Consider the following 20,268-nt stretch of genomic DNA (forward strand, 5'->3'; position numbering starts at 1 on the left):
ATATAGCGTGTGTACTGTTGTACACTGCATGTAAACCTGACTGCAACAGGTCATGTTTTACCAGGAAGCATACAGTTTGAATCTATACAGAAAAGTCAAAATAAAGGGATGGTGCAGATGTATTAGTATACATTCCTGACCACATACTAAGCTGCAAACATATACTGCAGAGTATATCTACAGGATCACCTATACAGCCTTTATTAACTCCAAGAAAAATGTCAGTTTGGTCACATGAATGCAAAGTAAAAAAAAAAAAAAGGAGAATGCATAAGCTCTTGCTGTTACTGTGTGTGTGTGTGTGTATGTGAACACGTGTTTTTGGTGAGATGCTGGTGAAAGGTGAATGAGTGGTGGGAGGGGAGGCGAGTTCCCAGTCAAAGTGGACTGTAGCCTTTTGTGCACTCCGGGCCTGTAAACAACAGATTAATAGCGTCTGCAGTCAAAAGCCTCTGGAGACTTTACAGTACATGTGATCCTCTCGTTACTGCTGTGTTTGAAAGCAGCGCGAGCAGACGTGCATCCGTCAGAAACGCAGCTCATTCCGCACATTACTGCTCTGTTACAGCTGTTACACCCAAGCAAAAGTCAATGGTATGTCAACGCTACTAAACAGAGGATTTCAGCAATTTTAAGTGCAGCGTTAAACTTGAGATTTATATTAAGGTTAATTTGTGAGTCGTTGCATGTAGGTGATGACTTAAAGACATAGTTCAACATTGCGGGAAACACACGTTGTTCTCTTCATGACGGTAATGAGATGATGAGATGAGTGATACCAGCCTTGTAAGTGTGCATTAAGTGCAGAGTTGGAGCCAGAAGGCAATTAGCGCATCTTAGCATAAAGACTGGAAGTAGGAGAAACAGCTAACTTAGCTCAGTACAAAGTAAAAAAAACACACCTACAATCTCATTTGTACCCAAACAGAGATGTAAAAATGCTAATGTTTGGTTGCAGGCATGGTTATTGGTTGTGTGATCTATGAATTAGACACACAATTTACAATCTGTTCATTGCTGAGCTTTGCTGTGCTGTGTGGTTGGTGCACATCTTTGAACTATGGAGGGAGCCAGGCCAGCTGTTTAACCCCTGCCTTCACTCTTAATGCTAAAGCTAATAGCCCCCATTGTCCAGCAGTGAACTTAATACACAGACATGAGGCAGATATCAACTTTCTCACTTATGTACCTCTTAGAAAGACGGCAAAAAACACTTTTTCCCAAAACATTCAACTACTTTTAAGGCCATTCAAATATCAAATCAAGGCTGGAAATCGCTGATATGAAATATGAACGAGAGGGACGATGACGCATAGGCCCCTTCCCAAAACCCAATCCAGGGTGCTGTGGCATAAACTGAACTGTAGTGGACGACTGTAATAACCATGTTAAAAGAAAATGCTAGTTAGCTTCTGCAGTGCATGCCGCCAAGTTAATGTGGCATCTTCAGGGGAGACAAATCTTTTTCTAGCTGGAGGCCTGACCTTTCTCCAGACTTGAACCCAAATGTCCTACCGACACCTCTGGAACACAGCATAAAGTCTACACACACAAGCGACACATATGCATCTCCGTTGGATGAGGCCTTACCGACCACTGATCAATAAATTGGTATCAGCTCAGGCCTGAATGGCGTTTTATTTCAGTGACTTGAGCTTTGAACAAAAGATACAGCTGGAATTCAAACTGCCTTTTGTTCTCAATTAAACACATTTTCACTACTGCTGACAGAGTGGATAAAGGTCTGACGGCTGAGAGATGATACACTTGCTGTCTTGCTCTTGTTGATGCTAGGACACAAATACCTAAATGGAACCACCATCCCTAATTACAGTGGCCGATACACCTAAACTAGAAAGAATCTATATACTTTTTTTTTTTTTTTTTTTTTTACAAAACATTACTTATCTATTCAAAGAAAGATCAAAGGTTTAAGTCAGTTTGGCTTAAGTGCACGCACAGCTTACAGTAGCAGGATGAGCATATTGATTTAATATAGTGACACTTACAGTGCATCTGAACAGCATTCACAGCGCTTCACTTTTTCCACATTTTGTTATGTTACAGCCTTTTTCCAAAATGGAATAAATTCATGTGTCCCTCAAAATTCTACACACAACACTCCATAATGACAACGTGAAAAAAATGTTGCTCTGTACGTCGCTGCATTCATCTTTCCCTCTATCCTGACTAGTCCCAGAAACACATCCCCACAGCATGATGCTGCCACCACCATGCCTCACTGTAGGGGTGGTGTTGGCCTGGTGATGAGCGGTGCCTGGTTTCCTCCAAACATGACGCCTGGCATTCACGCCAAAGATCTTCAATCTTTGTCTCACCAGACCAGAGAATTTTGTTTCTCGAGGTCTGAGAGGCCTTCAGGTGCATTTTGGCAAACTCCAGGCAGGCTGCCATGTGCTTTTTACTAAGGAGCGGCTTCTGTCTTCTGGAAGGTTCTCCTCTCTCCACAGAGGAACGCTGTGGCTCTGACAGAGCGACATCGGGTTCTTGGTCACCTCCCCCGATCGCTAGATGGCCGTCCAGCTCTAAAGAGTCCTGATGGTTCTGAACTTCTTCCATTAGGGATGATGGAGCCCACTCACTGCTCATTGGGACTGGGACAAGGCCGTGAATACTTATGTACATGATTTCTTGGCTTATTATTTTTAATAAATTTGCAAAAATCTCCAAACAAAACCTTTTTCACGCAGAATTTTGAGGGAAAAAATGACCTGAATCCATTTTGGAATAAGGCTGTAACATAACCAAATGTGGAAAAAGTGAAGGGCTGGGAATACTTCCTGGGTGCACTGTACTGTAGAGTGTACTGTATCTGTTCACACTATCAATTAAATAGCTTTCAGTGACCTTTCATCTCTATAGAGTTCACTATTATTTACAATATTACAGTCACAAAAGATTGCAGGCAAAGCATCGCACAAACTTTGACAGGTGGAACCCGACAATAGATGCCAGACTACAGTAAACCATAGTCCGTGGATTTATCTGCACCATCAGCACGGTAGTCCATTAACTTAAGGGGTGTGAAAAGAAGTACTGGCTACACTCCAAGCCCCGAGATCTCATCACCTTTGCACGCTTTCTGTGTTTTCCAAACCTAATGAGGCCCAAAACATCTTGGCTCATGCTACACCACATGGATACACAGCTTGCATAAGGTACACATTGGGATATAGAGTGTTAGAAGTGAATCCCAGGTGTCAGAAGAACCCACGCACAGAGAGGGCACGAAGCACAAGGTGAGGAAGTGATGGGTGGTGATATCACAGGGTGCTGAGCCTGAGTGACTTGGTTTCGATGGACAGCTGGGACACGAGGTGAGCTCTTGGTGTGACAAGACAGTGTTTGGACACAGGGAGTTCTCAGTCAGCAGTGGCAGCCCTTCTCGGCGGTCGGGGCGGCTAGGTCCTCTTCTTCCTCGGCTGGGTAGAGGACCTTGGCGGTGAGGCCGCTCTTCACCCCGTCCCAGCCGTCGCGCGTGACGATCTCGCCCATCTTCATCAGCTCGTAGATGTCTCTGGTCAGCAGCTCGAAGGCCCGGTCCACGTTGCTGTTGCACTTGGCCGACGTCTCCACGTAGCGGATGCCCAGCTCGGCCGCCAGCTGCTCCGCCTCGTCCCGGCTTACCTTGCGGTCCTTGTTGAGGTCGCTCTTGTGGCCAATGAGGATGTAGACCATGTGGTGAGGCAGGATGTGCTCACTCACCTCCTTGTGCCACTCCCTAACATGGTCAAAGGTCTTGCGATTGGTGAGATCAAAGACTAGTAGCCCGCCAACGGAGTTACGGTAGTATGATGTTGTGATGGACCTGGTGGGCAGATAGATTGACGACATGTTAGTAATTCAAGGCAAAAATATCTTAAATTCGCACTTTTGAACATCTTGGACACAACTGTGACCTCCCAGCAAAGGCTGTCCACTATCCTGAAATCACTATGTGTCCAGGCATCCAGTCCAGGCATCCACACCAGGCATCCAGACCAGTTTTTTAAAGTCTTCTGAGGTGAAATCTCATGTAAAGTCAAGTCTTTGGGGAGCCAAGTCTCACATTAAGTCTTACAGCAGTCGGGTCCAAGTCAAGTCTCATGTCCTCATTTTTTGTAACTCAAGTCTGTCTCAGGTCTGCAGCTCTGATAAGATCCATATTATCCTTCAGCATGCTGACAGCAACCAACCACCTTACTCAAACTCACACACGCACTGCCAGGATGATTGGATTTGCCTCTGCTTTTCAATATTCTTGATGTTTGAATGTCCACATTACAAAGCAGAACCTCTCCCTATGTTTTCTGCATGTATCCTGTTGCCTTTTGGCACCCACCATGCACGTTGGTAGCAGGCGGCAGCATTTATTCATGCATTTATTCATTCCTTCACTATATTTTGCCCAGCAACCCCAAAACCAAGTAGCATCCTTATACTGGAGAATCAGGTTTGCCATGTATAAGTTTGGATGTGCAAATTAAAATGCATGTAGGCACATTCGTGGCATTACAACTAGATTTTGACAAAGGGTAGCTTTACCATATTGTGGTAAAAATTATTGAGCACCTCTGCACTTCAATTGCCTCAATGAAATATGGTTGAAATGGGTCAAATTACCACAAACCAGACAGTAAACGTGGGATCCCTGGGGACCCCTAAAAGGTCTTGGATCCTGGAGTTGTTGCCCCTCTTGGCCCAGCCTTGCAAAGACCCATTTCTACACATACACAAACAATTCCTCATCTATGCACCCGACGGCTTACAGATTGCACCCTGATTTCACAATCACTTCTCGTGTTCAGTCGAGAAGCGAAAGACTTCAGTGTGGTGAAGCCTGACGGAAAACACCCTCTGAAGCCTGGGCTTCAAAAGAGAAAGCAGATCTGAGAGCGGAGCTGCTTCTCCAGACACAGGAGCGCTTTAAAGGGAATCATCCATGACAGCAGGCACACATGAAACAGAGCGAGCAACAGGGTAGACGAATGCAAAGATCAGATTTGGGCACACAGATGTCATCCCTGTGTTACCCTGGAGACAGTGCAGTCAGTATGTGAGGGATCAAACTGGGGCCTGAATATGAGGAGGCTGCCCATCATCCATGAATGAATGCAATGATGCAACTGGCCTCACTGCTTTTATTTAGACCAGCAGTAAGATCGAGGTCTATATAATCCACTCCTGACCCTCCACTGTCTCCACTCACTCCACTACATCACAACGAGAGAGGCAACGGCTTTCATTTCATTTAAAGGGCTTCATTTTGTGATAGCAGCCAGACACGACAGCAAACCGAGGCCTCCTCATGATTTCACCACAACCCTCCTCGGCGAGGAATCACCGTCCCGTTCAATTCAGCGACGTTTTGCTCCCAGCTGCACTCATTTCAGCTCCGTACCTGAATCGTTCCTGGCCAGCCGTGTCCCAGAGCTGCAGCTTTATTTTCACCCCGGGCTCGATGTCAAGCGAGCGGGCGTAAAAATCTACCCCGACCGTCGGGTCCGCCACATCGCTGTAAATTCCGTCCGTGAAGCGTTTCAGCAGCGACGACTTGCCCACAGTCGAATCCCCGAGCAGAATGATCCTGAACTGGTATTGCCACAAAATATCCATGGCATGACTAGATGGGGGATGCCCGCGGAGTGTGTGTGTGTGTGTGTGTATGTGTGTGTGAAACAAAGCCCTGTGCGCGGCGTGTTTACATGAAGCTGCTGCGGCTCCTGCTGCTGCCTTGCCTTCTGCTCGGGAAGAGACGCCGAGCACGGAGCGACCGCAGCAGTCATGTGATAGATTTACCTACGCTCCACTCCACGGCACCGTGCCACTATAAAGCTGCTGTGATACGACTGTTTGTTAGGGGGGAGTCACAGAAAAGCCGTAAGAAAACAGCCACAAATCAGATGCTTTTTTTTTTTTTTTTGCAGGAGGAATTTCTATGTTGGCTGAACATACGTTCAAACAGACCCGAGGAGAGGATTTTGTCTGCATTGTGTGAGATTCTTGCAGATTCTTTCAATTTAATGCTGCCATTCACATTTAGTAAGGGTTTATCTTGAGTATGAGAGGCTGATCTCTCAAAACCACATGCAGGTTGCTGTCCGTGGTTCTGAAGTAGGCGAAAGAGCAACGTAAAGACAGGACAGTGTATTTCTCTCCTTTTACAAAGTATTTTCAGATCTATCTTTCTCTGTGAAATGTGTCTTTACTGAAAACCTCTGTTTGCGTTCACATTCATTGTGTCTACGTGACAATAAACCAAAGAGAGCAGGGATTCCTGGAAGGTTTGTAAAAATACATATCCCGTCATGCAAGCGGTCCATGTGAGCTACGCGGGCCAATCAGCATGCTGCTGCTCGGCGCGAGAGTATATAATGGCGCGAGACCATCTGCGCTGTCTCTTCCTCTCCAGGTCTTCAAGAAGAAAGAAGCGTAGCAAAGTCAAAATTTCGGTAAGGCCGCAATCAGATTTTTTTTCGTGCACAAAATCTATATGTACATGAATGAGTTTCCTACGATTATCTTATGCATTTATAGACTACTCTATCGTGGCATTTATTAATGTTAATACCAAGTTATTGGCTAGCCTGGGCTAACTATTAAACGAAACGCACTAAAGCCAGCTAACGTTAGCTTATGTAGCAAGTGTAAACATTCAGTGGTCAGGTAACGCTTCATGATAACTTAAAGCACAGCGTTACATACCTGTAATAACCCACATTGCGCTGGCTTGTCTTGCAACAAATTTGATGTACTATAATATTAGGTTAAGGCTTTAAAATCCAGCTAAACGCAGTGTTAGCTTAATGCTAATATGTGTGAACCACGTGGCTAACGTTGGATTCTTGTCAACCCTTCCCTCAGATGAACCTTTCCATGATGAAGTATAAACTTAAGATAACAAACTTAAACTTCTCTGTGGTAGTGCTCCATGCTTGGTCTCATTAAGCTTCAACATCTAATCTCCCTGTAAATTTGAACCAGATGCTTCCTTTCGTCGTCTTGAGGGATTTGAAGTTTGTGGTACACTATATAGCTCGTCCTTATCAAGACAGGGTTACTATTTCAGAGAAGTTAAAATATTCAGCAGCAAAGTGTTAACAATCCATGTCACCACGTAAAGTGGGTCTATAAATATCTTAATTTCCCCAAAATGTAGCTGACTTCATTTGGACCATATACAGCACTGTAGTATATGCACTGACTGAATGTTTCTCTCTACAGGGTCAACCAGTAGTAGGAGCTGTACCTGGCCTCTCTAACCATGGACGGCTGTATAGAATGCAGGCAAGTCCCCCCCCCCCCATGACTTTATACCAGGCATCTCAAACCGGTTCCATAAAGGGCCGCGTGGCTGCAAGTTTTCATTCCAACCAAGGAGGAGCACACCTGGCTGGAATCAATTAATCAGCTGATCTCAGTCTTCAGCTGATAACTAAGTGATCCCTTGATGTTGATTGGTTGGCCTGATGTGCTCCTCCTGGGTTGGAATGAGAACCTGCAGCCACGCGGCCCTTTATGGAACCGGTTTGAGATGCCTGCTTTATACAGTTAGTGTGTAACAGGCTCCTATCGAAGCCGTTCATGCTCTTATGTAGCAGTGAACGGTCAACAGGAAGCCGAGATGAAGACTTTCACCGACGGTCGCTGTTCAGTTTACAAATAACTGCTCCAGCAACATTTAGGGGAAGGACATCTGGAACTCTAATCCTGTATTAAATATGTGACTAAGTCAAAGTGACTGCTTGCCTAATATTAGTCTGTCTTTCTGCAGGTGTTTAACATTGAAGATGGAACGTCCAAACATAAAGGAAATGACTAAATCGCATGCAGGTAACTTCCAGAGCCACATCTTAAACTCATACCATTCAGGCTGTGATGACACACTTGCCCTCACTGAGATCAGGCTTGATTGAGACAATTAATTTTCCTGAGCCGCATTTGCTAAAGAGAACTTTTAAGAAAGTAGGCACTGATGTAGTAAAACTGACTATATTGCTCTGTTCAGGTAACCCCAATGGCTGACTGAAGAGTGACTGGATGAGGTCATTTAACATCATGGTAAATTTTTGTTTATTTTTTCTGCTTGGTAATCTAGTTCACATCACAGCATGCTATCCTAAGGACCGGGGCTTGTTGGTAGCTCTAGGTTCTCCAAGTGCATGCAAGAAAATCGGGTGGTCTTTGACTGTTGTGGCCCCTTTCTGCCATCAGCAGCCACTCAACTGTCCTACAGTTGCATTGTGATGGTGCAGTTAGTGTTTTAACATGTTATGATTCTAACAGTCTCTTCTACTGTAGGCATCAATCTGCTCATGATCTTCGGTCTGGTGTCCTTCGGCTACATGAGCTCAGACCTTCCTGGTTCGAAGGTGCGTCAACACTAGTGATATTGTAGTATTTGTGATTCTGATCCATGATGACCACTTAAAATAATGAGGACTGTTGGATGAAGCTTGCGGATATGGGACTGAGATCAGCCCTTTATTGCTCTAAAGGCTGCAGGATGCTGAATTGCACTAATTTTTTTTTTTTTTTAATTTCAGGTCCAGTAGGGGAGCAGTCCACAGATGGTGCATGGGAAGTCCGACTGGGTCCATGGCTGCAGAGCATCAATGACTTGGCAACATTACAACTGTTCACTTACTGACTTAACTCTGCAGCATGATTTTTTTTTTTTTTTTCAAGGCATATGTTTACTTTAACTCTTCCATGTATTTCTGCTGCAAGATAAAAGCAAAATCTAAGTGAACCTTTATGGGAAAACTGTTTTTGAATATAAATAAAAAATACACAAATACCTTGAATCTCTTTATTCAATCTTTGATTCTCATTAAAGGAAAATTAAGACATGGTTTGAATAAGATGCAAACAGTAATTACAGTAAGGCCATAATAGAGTAACATCTGATCGTGGAGCTGCATTTTACCAAAAGACAATTCCTGAACCTCAATGTAGGCAATGTTTCAGTAAAGTAGGTTGAAGGACTGCGACACTTCATTCACAGCTGCATTGAGAACAAATGAGCCTTGGTCAGTGCTGTAGGAAATCCTTAGTTCACCTGCCAACACGTCCAGATCTGTGACAGTGGAGGAAAGGGGATTAAATTAGACTGGGCTTTGCAATGATCTCACAAATTTAAGTAACTTGTAAGAATCGTGTACCTCGAGGTCATTCGTTTGAGATAGAAGGTAATTTCAACTCTGATATCTCAGAGTCTGGGGTGCTGCTGCCACTCCGATCGCTGTATGTGTCCCTGTTGAACAAGGCAAAACCTCATGGTGAAAAACTGCACAAGTATTACATGAATCAGTCGAGACATAAACCGATGCTGCGTGGTTACCGTGGAGACAGGCGGCAGCCTTTCTGTAAGTAGCTCTGCAGCTTCCCGGCAGAGGCCAGCAACAAACCAAGATAGGGGGGTGATGGCTTGATGGGGCGAGAGGTAAACTCAGGGTGGTACTGCACTCCAACGAAATATGGATGGTCTGAAACAGAATTAGATAAGAAAAAAAAAAAGGTTGTAGTGGAACTGTTGACTTAAAACCCCCTGACAGTAAACACTTATCCTAAAGGTAAATAGCAATTGTTTCAGTTTCCATACCATCCAGCTCTATGACCTCCATTCTTTCCCCTTCAACATCTTGACCTACGAAGCGGAAGCCCTTCTCTTCGAAGTGAGTCTTGAGCTCTGGGTTAACCTGCACAGGGACAACATGCAAAGCTTAGGACACGCCCACTCTATCAACAAGGTATTTAATGCTGCTGATGAACTGAGAGGTCAAAATACCTCAAAGCGATGTCGGTGCCTTTCATCCACATACTCTGTATCTCCATAAAGTTTGCCTGGAATACAGAAGTGCTGTAAGAAGAGAGCACATGAAACACACCAATACTGGGCTCAAAGTGAATTGAGTGTTTCTTACGTAATATACTGTTGTTAGTCTTGAAAATGGTCCGTCTCTTCCCTAGTCTCATGGTTCCACCCATCTGCCCGGGGTTGTGTTCTGGCATATCGATCACCTGCAAAGGTTATACATGAGACTCACATACTAATGCACTTATCAGGTCGAATAACAACTGGATCACTCATGAATTTTCAGAATTCCTGAATTCCTTACCACAGGATGCTTTGTTTCGGGGTCAAATTCAGTTGAGTTGGCATCTAAATTAAAAACAGGCAAAAATATGAAACACACTCCTGACACACACACACAGACCTGAAGCTGCTCTGCTAACACGCTGCTCTCACTTCCTGGCCTGTGTAGACACAGTGTAAAGGCCCTTTATACTGTGTGATGTCAACAACATCTTACAAGTTCATCGCATGTCAAACTGTGAGATCACTCCAATAAAATCTTACAATCTGTGTGAGACTATACTACATCAATTTTGAGGCATGTTGTAATGTGCAATCAATGCCCGCTGAACTGCAGGGCTTTTAAACAGGACTTCACTTTATGGGCACTTAAAATGTTGCCATGGTCGCGTATTGTGCGTCATTCTATGTCAGGTTTGGTTGGTTTGGGTCATAGTAACAGTCAGAATGTGAGAATTTGGTATTAAATTTCTGACATTTAAATTTGTGAGCTCCAGTGACCTCAGGTTGTCTAAATTCTGTTTCATGGGAGAACTAATTTCTTTTCAGTTTGACAAAAGAGTTTTAGCTCTAGGTCCATTCACTAGCCTTTTCTGGAGCGGAGAAAGCTAGCATTTCATTTCATTCTCCCCTCTCAGTTTGCAGATTGGGAGACTGTTATACCAAGGCAGTGGTCAAATTAAAAGAAGCCACCTGCTGTTATCCAACAAACTCTTGAAAAGTCAGATCTTTTTAAAAGCCTACTTTCAGCTAAGTAGTTGTGTTCAGCACTACTTGCACACAGAGATGAGTGTAGTGGCACTCAGTCCTGAAAAATTAGAAAACCGGCTTTGCAACTTCAGAGCAAGTTTGAGTAACAACTGTCAGTTACGATGGCTTTCAGCTATTCAACACAAGGATTTCTTTAGCACACGAGTCCACTCCAGTTTGGCTACATGGGAGAATCAACATTACCTTTCCAGCCCAGCGTGTTCCTGGCAAATTCACACACAGCTAACTGCATCCCAAGACACACACCTGCAGAAAGACACATATCAGTCTTGTAGTGTGTTCACTGTTATTGATGTTGCTATTTGTTCTAATAGGACCGATCTGAAAAACACTTATCACAGCATTAGGTAAAAAATAAGATAATGTTGAAAAGAGTGGGATCATTGTTATTCTGATGGCTCTGTTGTACCTAGGAAAGGTTTTTTCTGGCTCCTCGCCCAGCTGATGGCATGGATCTTTCCCTCAGTTCCTCTGACACCAAAACCTCCTGGAACCAGGATACCACTGAGGACAGAGGGCGAAAACAGTTGGTAAAACTACAATTTAATGTTTGGGTTGTATAATTTACAAAAAGATGATGCCTCTAGTCTGCACTCACTCAGCGCTGCACAGTTTCTGCCAGGCCTCGTGGTATTTCACTGGTTCCTCCTGCAGAGTGCTCGGCTCCAAATATGCAGAGTCTATATACTGAGGAGATGTTTAAACGTTAGGTGGCAGTTTTAAGAGCCAAAATTATTTTATTTTTTTTGTCTAAAAGGACAGAATTACTGGAGTTCCTCTGGAAAAAGGCTAATGTGGCACGAGGACAATGAGAATGAAGTTAGTTAACTGGAAGTAATTGTAGTAGTTAGACCTCTTTAGTGCATACTGCTACAGTGTAGCTCATGTCTTTAGAGTGAACAAAATAAAGATATTAGTCAAATGTTATGATGAGCGGTGTGGCTTCATAACACTGTACATACCTTAACCTCCAATTTATGGCTAATAGCCAGGGCTGAGTGCTCCAGTGCCTTGATGACAGAAGCGTAGGAGTCAGAAAACTTGGTGTACTTCCCGACCAGCGCTATAGAGCAGTGCTCTAACAGTCTGTCGGACCTGTGAAGACAGCGTGTGGGTAAAACCTCTGGAGTAAAGACAACAGATAACAAAGAGCACAGGAGCAGTTTTCAGCCCTATTTACCGTATTTTCTGGACTACAAGCCGCTACTTTTTTCATACGTTTTGAACCATGCGGCTCATACAAAGGTGCGGCTATTCTGTGGATTTTTCTTCCACCGCTAGGGGTGCTCTAACTGGAATTAGAATCAAAACTAGGACAAAATAAATGCAAAGAAGAATACGCTACTTCCAACTACCAACGCGTTCAGAAAGGCTGGACTGCTACGCGAAGAGAGCGGCGCACCTTCAGAGCCAACCTCACCGGAGGATGACAGTGACACGGAGAGCGAGACTGATGGAGACAGATGTGACGAAGCGCTGCAGAGTTTGTTCAACTCCGACACTGAAGACGACGACTTCGTGGGTTTCAGCGAAGATGGTTAAAGTGACGTGATTTCAAACACAGGGGAAATGAAGATAAATAAATACCAGTTATTTTCTCTTGGTTCTGTCCGTTTTAATGAGCAAAGTTGCTGCCATGTTAAAAGACACTGTTAGGAAAGGATCTATTTAGGTACATACATGTACATTTGCAGTTCAAAATCGTTCTGTACATGTAGTAAATATCTAATCTAACAACATAAATATCTGCGGCTTGCATATCTTTTTTTTAAGTAGAGCGGATGTGGCTTGTATATCATTTTTTTTATTTTTATTTTTTAAATAGAGCGGATGCGGCTTATATACAGGTGCGGTTTATAGTCCAGAAAATACGGTAATCTTAAAAACACAATCTACTCTTTAACTAATGTTTGAGGACCCACCTGTCAGACATCTCCTTCCATTTAGTCAGCATTTTCCTGGGTCGAGTCTCTATGGGCATATTCAGCCTCCTGCTCAGGTAGCCCACCACGCCCTGATTCTCCAGCAGTAACGGTACTCTGTAGATGGACGACACGTCGTGCACACAGATGACCTGAGAAGAGAAAGCTCAGTGAGTTTAGAGTAGCCGAGAGAGGGGGGGGCTCTGCTTCATCAATGGTGACGAAACCAATGCTCTTCAGTGTCAGTGATGTACCTGTTCAGGCTCTACGTGGCAGAACATTGAGATTTTTTCTTTGACCGAGTTCTCCAGGGCAGTGGAGCAGCGACACATGATCTGTCAGCAGAGATGAGATGAGACTTCAATGTTTGCTGAGAGGGAAAATTTCAGGACGACCCAGTAAGAGAGTAAGTGAACATAAATAAGCTCATGGTAACATCACAATTTACAATAACTTCAGTCAGCGAGTCATCAGAGAGGAAGGTCCTGTTAATGTTTTCCTTGTTACAGTATTTCACGACTGCTTTGGCTCAATTTTCAGTGTTTCAATGTGCAAAACTCTGAACACAAAATGCTAAATTCCTATTCCCAAACTCTCACACTGCATGCACAATGAAATGGTCACTTTCTTGAAGGGTTTATCAACAGCAATAACAAAAAAAAGGGCAGTTCACACAGAATTATTTGCAAGGCTTCCTTTTTAAAAACTTTGGTTTAACTTACTGTATTACTGTGAATATTGATGATTTAATCCAGATACTTTATGCTACAGTAACTCAGTTTTATAAAAGCTAATTAGGACTGCTACTGTACTTAATCGCATCTGTTCTGCATCCATAACAATGTGTTTTAACTGACGACATCAAACGTTAAACATTTCATTTTCCTGTTTAATTAGTTTAGTTTATTCATCACAGTAAAATAATGTGATACTGTGGGGCTTGACAGCAAAAAGAAGAATTACCGTATTAATCCCCAGGAGGATATTCAGTTTTTTCACTCCATTATACAGTTTACACACACACACACACACACAGAGGCCGGAATACAGACATGTACACACATGACCCAGAGACATGCAATAAAGGCAGTAAACCACACATTACAAAGACTTAAATAATAAAGTAAAATCATAAATAGATTTAATTAAATTAACGCGACCTGGATTAAAAATGAATGGGGGGATTATAATTACATTATGAATCATTCATTTCAGTTTTTGCTAATCTCAACACTTGTCGAGTAAGACGAGCTTCCTTGTTGCTGTAGTGACAGTGCCTGCTGCAACTAAACTCCACAAAACAGGATTGAATAGCCTCCTGCAGCACAATCTACTGTCTCAACAATCCTACTTTTAGATTAGATCTGCATTACATGTCCTGACAGCCCACAATCACATTCAGACACATTTTAGAACGAACATCACCACCTTCGACAAGCATTTGTGATCTGTATGTGTAGCAATAAGCATTTGAACTTGTTTTGAAGCAGCTGTATTTTGAGGAGCACACATGTGATTCCAAACTCTGTATGCAAGGACAGAATTCAGTGATTTGAAGTGGGTTTGAAAGGATCCAGCTCATTTCAAAGGATACTGTGACCGCACACAGAATTAAACACATTGGGGCTTTAATACAAGGGCTGAACTGGATAACGGATGCACTAAAGTTTCAACTGCCATTTGCTGATGGTGGGGTCACAATGTATTTGTCAGAGTTAGAGGCTGGCAGTGCCGGTTTTTGGCTCACATTAGTGCCATTAATACCAACTGGGCATCATTTGAATGTCACTGTATACTCTACCTATGCAATGTGTCAATGTCACTACCACACAAAATGACCTTCCACATCTAGAACATACAATACTAAATTCCATGATATTACAGACACGTGGTGAACACTAATGATGCATCAAATATGCTGATGTCTAAAGTCACAGTCAATAGGAAATACCGACACACACACACTCACCTCCATCAAAAATGGAGCATTTATAGAAGGATGAGTGTATACAGCCATGGACTCACCAGATCAGGGGACAAACCCAGTCCTCTCAGCTCTCTGACGCTGTTCTGGGTCGGTTTGGTCTTTTGCTCTCCTGTTGCACTGGGCTGGACAGAACAATGGAGATAACAGATATATTAAACTGACTGTACAGAACTTTTCTGACGTTAACTGCATGTCTGTGCATTTGCAGCATGTAACATGACAAGTGGCCAAAGAGGCTTCCATCAAAATATAAGAAGCATTGATTTGTGTTCCCCTGAAAATCCCAGATTTACTGATTTTTGAAGAAGCTGAATTTATATAGGTTCTAATGCAATGAGTAGGGTGGGTCTACTGTAATTACACAATTCAGGCGTAAGGGAATATTGTTGAAAACCTTTGAACCAAACCTTATGTGGCAAAGTTATCCTCCTTCCTCTTCCCAGCAGGGTATTTTACATCATTTTTAAGCAACTGTCATGATAAATTCACATTGGATTTGGTAATTTGTTCTCATCAAGCAAACTCTACTGTACTCTATTTTCCTGAGCTCAAAACAATTACTTGTTTTGTCTGACATTACAAAAGTCAGAGATATTCAATGTACAATGACATAACGCCACAGAAAAAGTAGCAAAAAGTTTTCTATCTTAGAGGCTGGAACCAGAAAATATTTAGTACTTTTTCTCAATACATTATTTTAAACCTTTACTGGATTATCAAAATGATAAATTTTCTGTCTAATGGATTAACTGGGTTGTTGTTTCAGCACCACTCTACTTCCTAGGCCAAATTAACTGATGTCAAACTACCTGCCTGTTTCCTACCATCTTTAATCATGGACACAAGGAGACACAGATCAACCACAGAGCAATGCAGAGGTCAACCGGCTGCAGTCAGCTTGGCCACGAGGATAAAAAAAACCAAAAAAAAACAACGAACAATCTTTTCACAAACCACTGCTGTAGCATAACACACATTGTCAACATTTTTACCAGCTGCGACTGCATTCACCTTACACTTCAGTTTCAATCCTCACACGTGGCCGTGTGGAGCCCGCAACCAAACACGTGTGTTGGTTTCCACATGTTCACACCTGCCTCCTACTCCTTCACTGGTCAGAACAACTACTCCCTCCTTGCTTAGTACACTCACTCAAAATCACAATACTCTGAAATCTATACTCAGGAGCTGCTTACATTTTGGAGCCTGTCATCATAAAGTAGGAATTCAGTCCTAAACAGCCCAAAAGACTAAACTGAAGGATTCAGTTTTGTTTTTTGTTTTTTTTTTTAAAGGTGACTGACTCCTGGTGCGAAGGACACGTGCCGCCTCAGCACAAAATGTCTTCACGTCGTTATGGATTTCTGGAATGAGAAAAATGCAGTCTTGCAGCAGTGATTATTCTGTCAGAATAAACTACTGCTGCAGTCATAAATCAAACTTTGATGGCTCTTACAGCAACTCATAAAGACAACACAGAAACCTCTTCAACAACAGAGGCAAAAACTTTAACTTTGAACACTGCATCCCCCCAGATGGGTGTCAGCTCCAATGAAGGATATCTTAACTTGATCACAACAGTGACTCTAATACAGGTTCCTGTGTCTTATTGAGACAATGTATTCAAAATTATAGCTGGGAAAAAACATTTGAGAGCTGTGTTCATATTGTTACTGTTACCCTGTTACGATATATAATAGTTTTTTTTACTAGTCACCCAAGTCATTTAAATCTACATACAAAACAATTGAGACATTTTCTGCATCTAAATAATATTTTTACCCAGGTCTAATACAGCTAAGTGCAACTGTCAGTACTTCAATGAGACATCATTATTGCCACTTTGTGCACCTGCATTCTGTAATAAAGCGACACCACACTCTGTCCTGAAATTAGTTCTTCCCCTTCATTAAAGTTTGCACGTATATGATTACAGACCTGTACACTGCAACATATATGTCATAAGTGCTATGACATACATATATATATACACCGAAGCTGCACCTGTGTGATACAGCTTAGCAATGTGTGTGTGAAACAGTCTGAAACGGTTCTAAAACATTTATCTTTACAGAGATCAATCTTGTTTTAAAATGCTGTTCAAAATGAAGACGCGTCGTAGCCAGAGCTGCTTGTTCAGGTGAGGTCAGGATTTGTGGGCTCGTTTGTGTGTGAGGTGAATTAATGCGCAAGTGATTCTACTTGGTAGCTGTAGTCTATCAAGCACTAAAATCATGTCACCAGTTGCGTAGTGTCCAATACATCCAACACAAGTTCCCACAATTCCTGTGGAATGGCCTCCTTATTGGTACAGGAAACCAGTGCCTCCTGATGGATAATGAGGCACGATTAAATTAAAATCATCAGAACTATCTGAATTTTGCACTGATTTTCAAGCGGTTTGGTTTGTTACAAATACCAGACATGTATTTATGATACAGAATACTTGGTCAAATTAAAAATACAGTTTTTCATGCCAAAATGCTTTATCTTATGCAGAGAATAACTGCAAAAAAGTTAATATATGGTGGGCTTCACAATTTTTGTAATTACATTTTTAGTGAAGTATTCATTTAGCTGATTTGCAGTAGTAAAGAAAAAAGAAAAGAAACATAATGAGTTGTCATCAACTTGAGTAACATTATCTTCACTTCACTTGTCTCACTTCTGTGTGTGGAGGTTTTTAATTTGCATGACCGTCTCTCTTCTTATTAGTTTGTTGTATCTCCAAAAAAGCTGTTGTGATAGAGGCTGAATGAAAGTGTATGTAGTTACAGTCAGTTGTTTACAGTCAAATGTGTTAGCTCCAGGAGCAGCAAATATATCTAGGGGCAGATGGCCCTTAGATACAAGCAGTAAGGCCTGAAGGTGTTGCTCTCTTACCTGTGGAATCAGACTGACGTGAATGTTACAGAAGTTCTCTCTCTTCACTTTGAACTGGAACTGCCTGAAGGCCTCGATGAAAGGCATGCTCTCTATGTCTCCAACCGTGCCTCCTAACTGCAAACATGCACACAATCATAAATATTATCAGTGATCATTCATGGCAGCATTCGACTCTGCACGGTCTTGACAGACCTGTATAACAAAAAAAATAACAAAAAAAATTGAAGCCATTTGGTAGCAGAAATGGTGATATAATAAAACAAACTGCTCAACTTGCCTCTATTACACAAACTTGAGGTTCTACATCGTCATCGACGGGCACTTTGGCCTGTTTCACAACCCATTCCTGGATGGCGTCTGTGATGTGTGGCACCACTGGAAGAGACAAAAAACACAAAATCCTTCCTGGATTACCATTTCTCTGCAACATGGCACCCTCTTCTAAACACAAACAACTGTTTTTACCCTGCACAGTCTTGCCCAGGTAGTCTCCCCTCCTCTCTTTGTTGATGACCGACTGATAGATCTTGCCAGTGGTCAGGTTGTTGTCTCTGGTCAGCCGGATGTCGAGGAAACGTTCATAATTTCCCAGATCCAAGTCCACCTCACCCCCATCATCCAGCACGAACACTTCCCCTGAAAAGAGCAGGCATGACGCAATCATAACACATACATAATACTTGGCTGTTTAATTGAGAATGTGTTCAATGAAAGGGATTGTTTCCTCTGATGTACCATGTTCATAGGGTGAAAATGTGCCTGCGTCTATGTTGATGTAAGGGTCGATCTTGATGGCAGTCACATGCAGGCCACACGACTTCAGGATTGTGCCCACGCTGCTCGCAATGATGCCTTTGCCAATACCTGAGATGACTCCTCCAGTTACCAGGATGTACTTCATCATTGTGCTCTGGTGTCTGCAGACAGATGTCTTATTAAAATCAAACAGCAGACCCTGCAAAAGTATTCATTCAGAAATACTGTATCATGGGTTTGGAACATTGATCATGTTTTTGCCTTCACTCTATTTGAAAAAAAACTATACACAAACAAAAAACATAAAACAACACATGTGCTTAAGTTACAATGAGTGCTGCAGTGCAGAACAGTACAGGGGGGTGGACAAAGTCAAAAAACGGGACATCTTATAATAAAACACCACAACAAAGTACACCTTCAAAAATCCAATGTAATGTCGAGGCCTCAACAGAAATGTTTTACCAAGCTTCCTTCATTGCAAAAAGCAGTTTTAACTAGTAGTTAAGTAAAATAATGGTTAATGACAATGTTCTTCCTCTACAAGGTGAACCCCGGTAACTGTTACTAAGGCCACTAATGGAGAGCCAAATAAACACTAAACGTTTAAACCAGCGGTTAATTAAGGTCACACAAACTCGGAGGTGGCCAGATGTGTAGTGCTAAAACTTTTTCATTCTTCCCACAACAGAACAGTTTCACCATATAAAGCGTGGCACGTTGGACGCGCTCGCTTATAAACACAGCATGGGCCGACTGGGTGGGAAATTCCCAATTCCCCTATGATAGGAGACTACAAGTGAGGGCACCGCCCGTCCAGGTTACCACCGTACACAAAGTCAACGACACCAAAGTATTACCGCCAGCACTCTTAGCTTTTGGCTAACTGTTATGGGTAATGTCGATGTAAGAGAAAGAAACACAAAACCAAGGCCTCTGTAAGTGTCTGCATTGGAAAACGGCCAAATTCAGCGTTTGCTGAACGAAGCACCACGGCTAATTTATCTAGCTTGCTACCTTTAAATACAAAGCGTAGCTAACATGCTCTCAATTTCTAACAAATAGCTAGTTACATCAAGCTCGTCAAATTACATGTGACCACAATGTCCGACATTGCATTCAAAATAAAAGCATAGATCGTATTAAGCGTGTTTACTTGGCTTCATATGAAACACGTGTCAACAAAACTGCGGCATAGTTACAAATTTATAGCATTGTGATATTTACTACCTTGGGTTAAGTGATTGCGTCTGAAATACAATCGGTCGTTGCATTATACTGACACATTCCAGCGCATGGTATTTCCAACAGAATTTTTATTTTGATGATTTTTGACCGGAATTCATACGATACGTATACGTACCTTAACAAGTGTTTGCTAGCTAGCCAACAACCTGTGTTAACTATCAAATTTCAACTTACCAAAATATTCTTCAGCCAAAGCTGCCTCTCAAATTGTCGACGACGAACACAGCTTACAAGACCTTATGTCGAAATGTCGGTCCAAATAGCAACTCCTTTTCTTGTGCTTGTGCTTCCCTACAGCCCCATCTATCCTCAAACTGACTCGACACGTGTATGGACCACGATTCCGGGCTGCAGTGCATCATTCATTCCAATCCCTACATACAACATTGTGTTACCTTCACGTACACCTCGTAAACTGCGCTCACCACTCATCACTTTGATGCGTTATGTCACTTTAAATAGTCACATGTATAAGTCGACAAGACGTACATTACGTTTTTTTTTGTTTGGTTGTTTGTTTTACAATGTTTCTAATACAATGTTTTATACATTTGGTTAATCTCTCTCTCAATAATAACCACAGTGACACATCATGGCAT

General features: G+C 42.4%; 2 protein-coding genes, 1 long non-coding RNA gene and 4 other non-coding genes across 8 annotated transcripts; 5 read left to right on the plus strand and 2 right to left on the minus strand.

Annotated features, from left to right (window-relative positions):
* Positions 1–3,379: 3,379 nt before the first annotated feature.
* Positions 3,380–5,616, minus strand: rab42a (RAB42, member RAS oncogene family a). Its single transcript, XM_041955782.1, has 2 exons — positions 5,402–5,616; positions 3,380–3,829 (listed from the first exon to the last, which is right to left on the minus strand). Exons 1-2 carry the CDS (start codon positions 5,614–5,616, stop codon positions 3,388–3,390), a joined length of 657 nt encoding a protein of 218 aa, XP_041811716.1. The 3' UTR covers positions 3,380–3,387.
* A 1,945-nt stretch (positions 5,617–7,561) lies between these two features.
* On the plus strand, positions 7,562–7,698 carry LOC121620195. The gene has a single exon (XR_006007570.1). It is a non-coding gene; the product is annotated as a small nucleolar RNA SNORA16B/SNORA16A family (small nucleolar RNA).
* A 71-nt stretch (positions 7,699–7,769) lies between these two features.
* LOC121619367 lies at positions 7,770–8,801 on the plus strand. The gene is made up of 4 exons (XR_006007523.1): positions 7,770–7,833; positions 8,009–8,061; positions 8,302–8,372; positions 8,547–8,801. It is a non-coding gene; the product is annotated as an uncharacterized LOC121619367 (long non-coding RNA).
* On the plus strand, positions 7,869–7,940 carry LOC121620194. The gene has a single exon (XR_006007569.1). It is a non-coding gene; the product is annotated as a small nucleolar RNA SNORD103/SNORD85 (small nucleolar RNA).
* LOC121620185 lies at positions 8,108–8,238 on the plus strand. Its single transcript, XR_006007561.1, has one exon. It is a non-coding gene; the product is annotated as a small nucleolar RNA SNORA44 (small nucleolar RNA).
* LOC121620192 lies at positions 8,409–8,482 on the plus strand. Its single transcript, XR_006007567.1, has one exon. It is a non-coding gene; the product is annotated as a small nucleolar RNA SNORD99 (small nucleolar RNA).
* ctps1a (CTP synthase 1a) lies at positions 8,799–20,009 on the minus strand. 2 transcript variants are annotated; one of them, XM_041955027.1, is made up of 19 exons: positions 19,844–20,009; positions 18,401–18,582; positions 18,131–18,301; positions 17,943–18,040; positions 17,663–17,779; positions 14,818–14,901; positions 13,047–13,127; positions 12,793–12,944; positions 11,833–11,965; positions 11,469–11,557; positions 11,280–11,374; positions 11,054–11,116; positions 10,122–10,165; positions 9,927–10,023; positions 9,791–9,846; positions 9,605–9,701; positions 9,344–9,488; positions 9,165–9,256; positions 8,799–9,079 (listed from the first exon to the last, which is right to left on the minus strand). In XM_041955027.1, exons 2-18 carry the CDS (start codon positions 18,567–18,569, stop codon positions 9,172–9,174), a joined length of 1,776 nt encoding a protein of 591 aa, XP_041810961.1. In that variant the 5' UTR covers positions 18,570–18,582; positions 19,844–20,009; the 3' UTR covers positions 8,799–9,079; positions 9,165–9,171. The 2 variants fall into 2 exon arrangements, with proteins under 2 accessions (XP_041810961.1, XP_041810962.1); XM_041955028.1 differs by having other exon boundaries at positions 18,401–18,620.
* Positions 20,010–20,268: the final 259 nt, after the last annotated feature.

Source organism: Chelmon rostratus, chromosome 16, assembly GCF_017976325.1.
Source record: "Chelmon rostratus isolate fCheRos1 chromosome 16, fCheRos1.pri, whole genome shotgun sequence".
Lineage (NCBI taxonomy): Eukaryota > Metazoa > Chordata > Actinopteri > Chaetodontiformes > Chaetodontidae > Chelmon > Chelmon rostratus.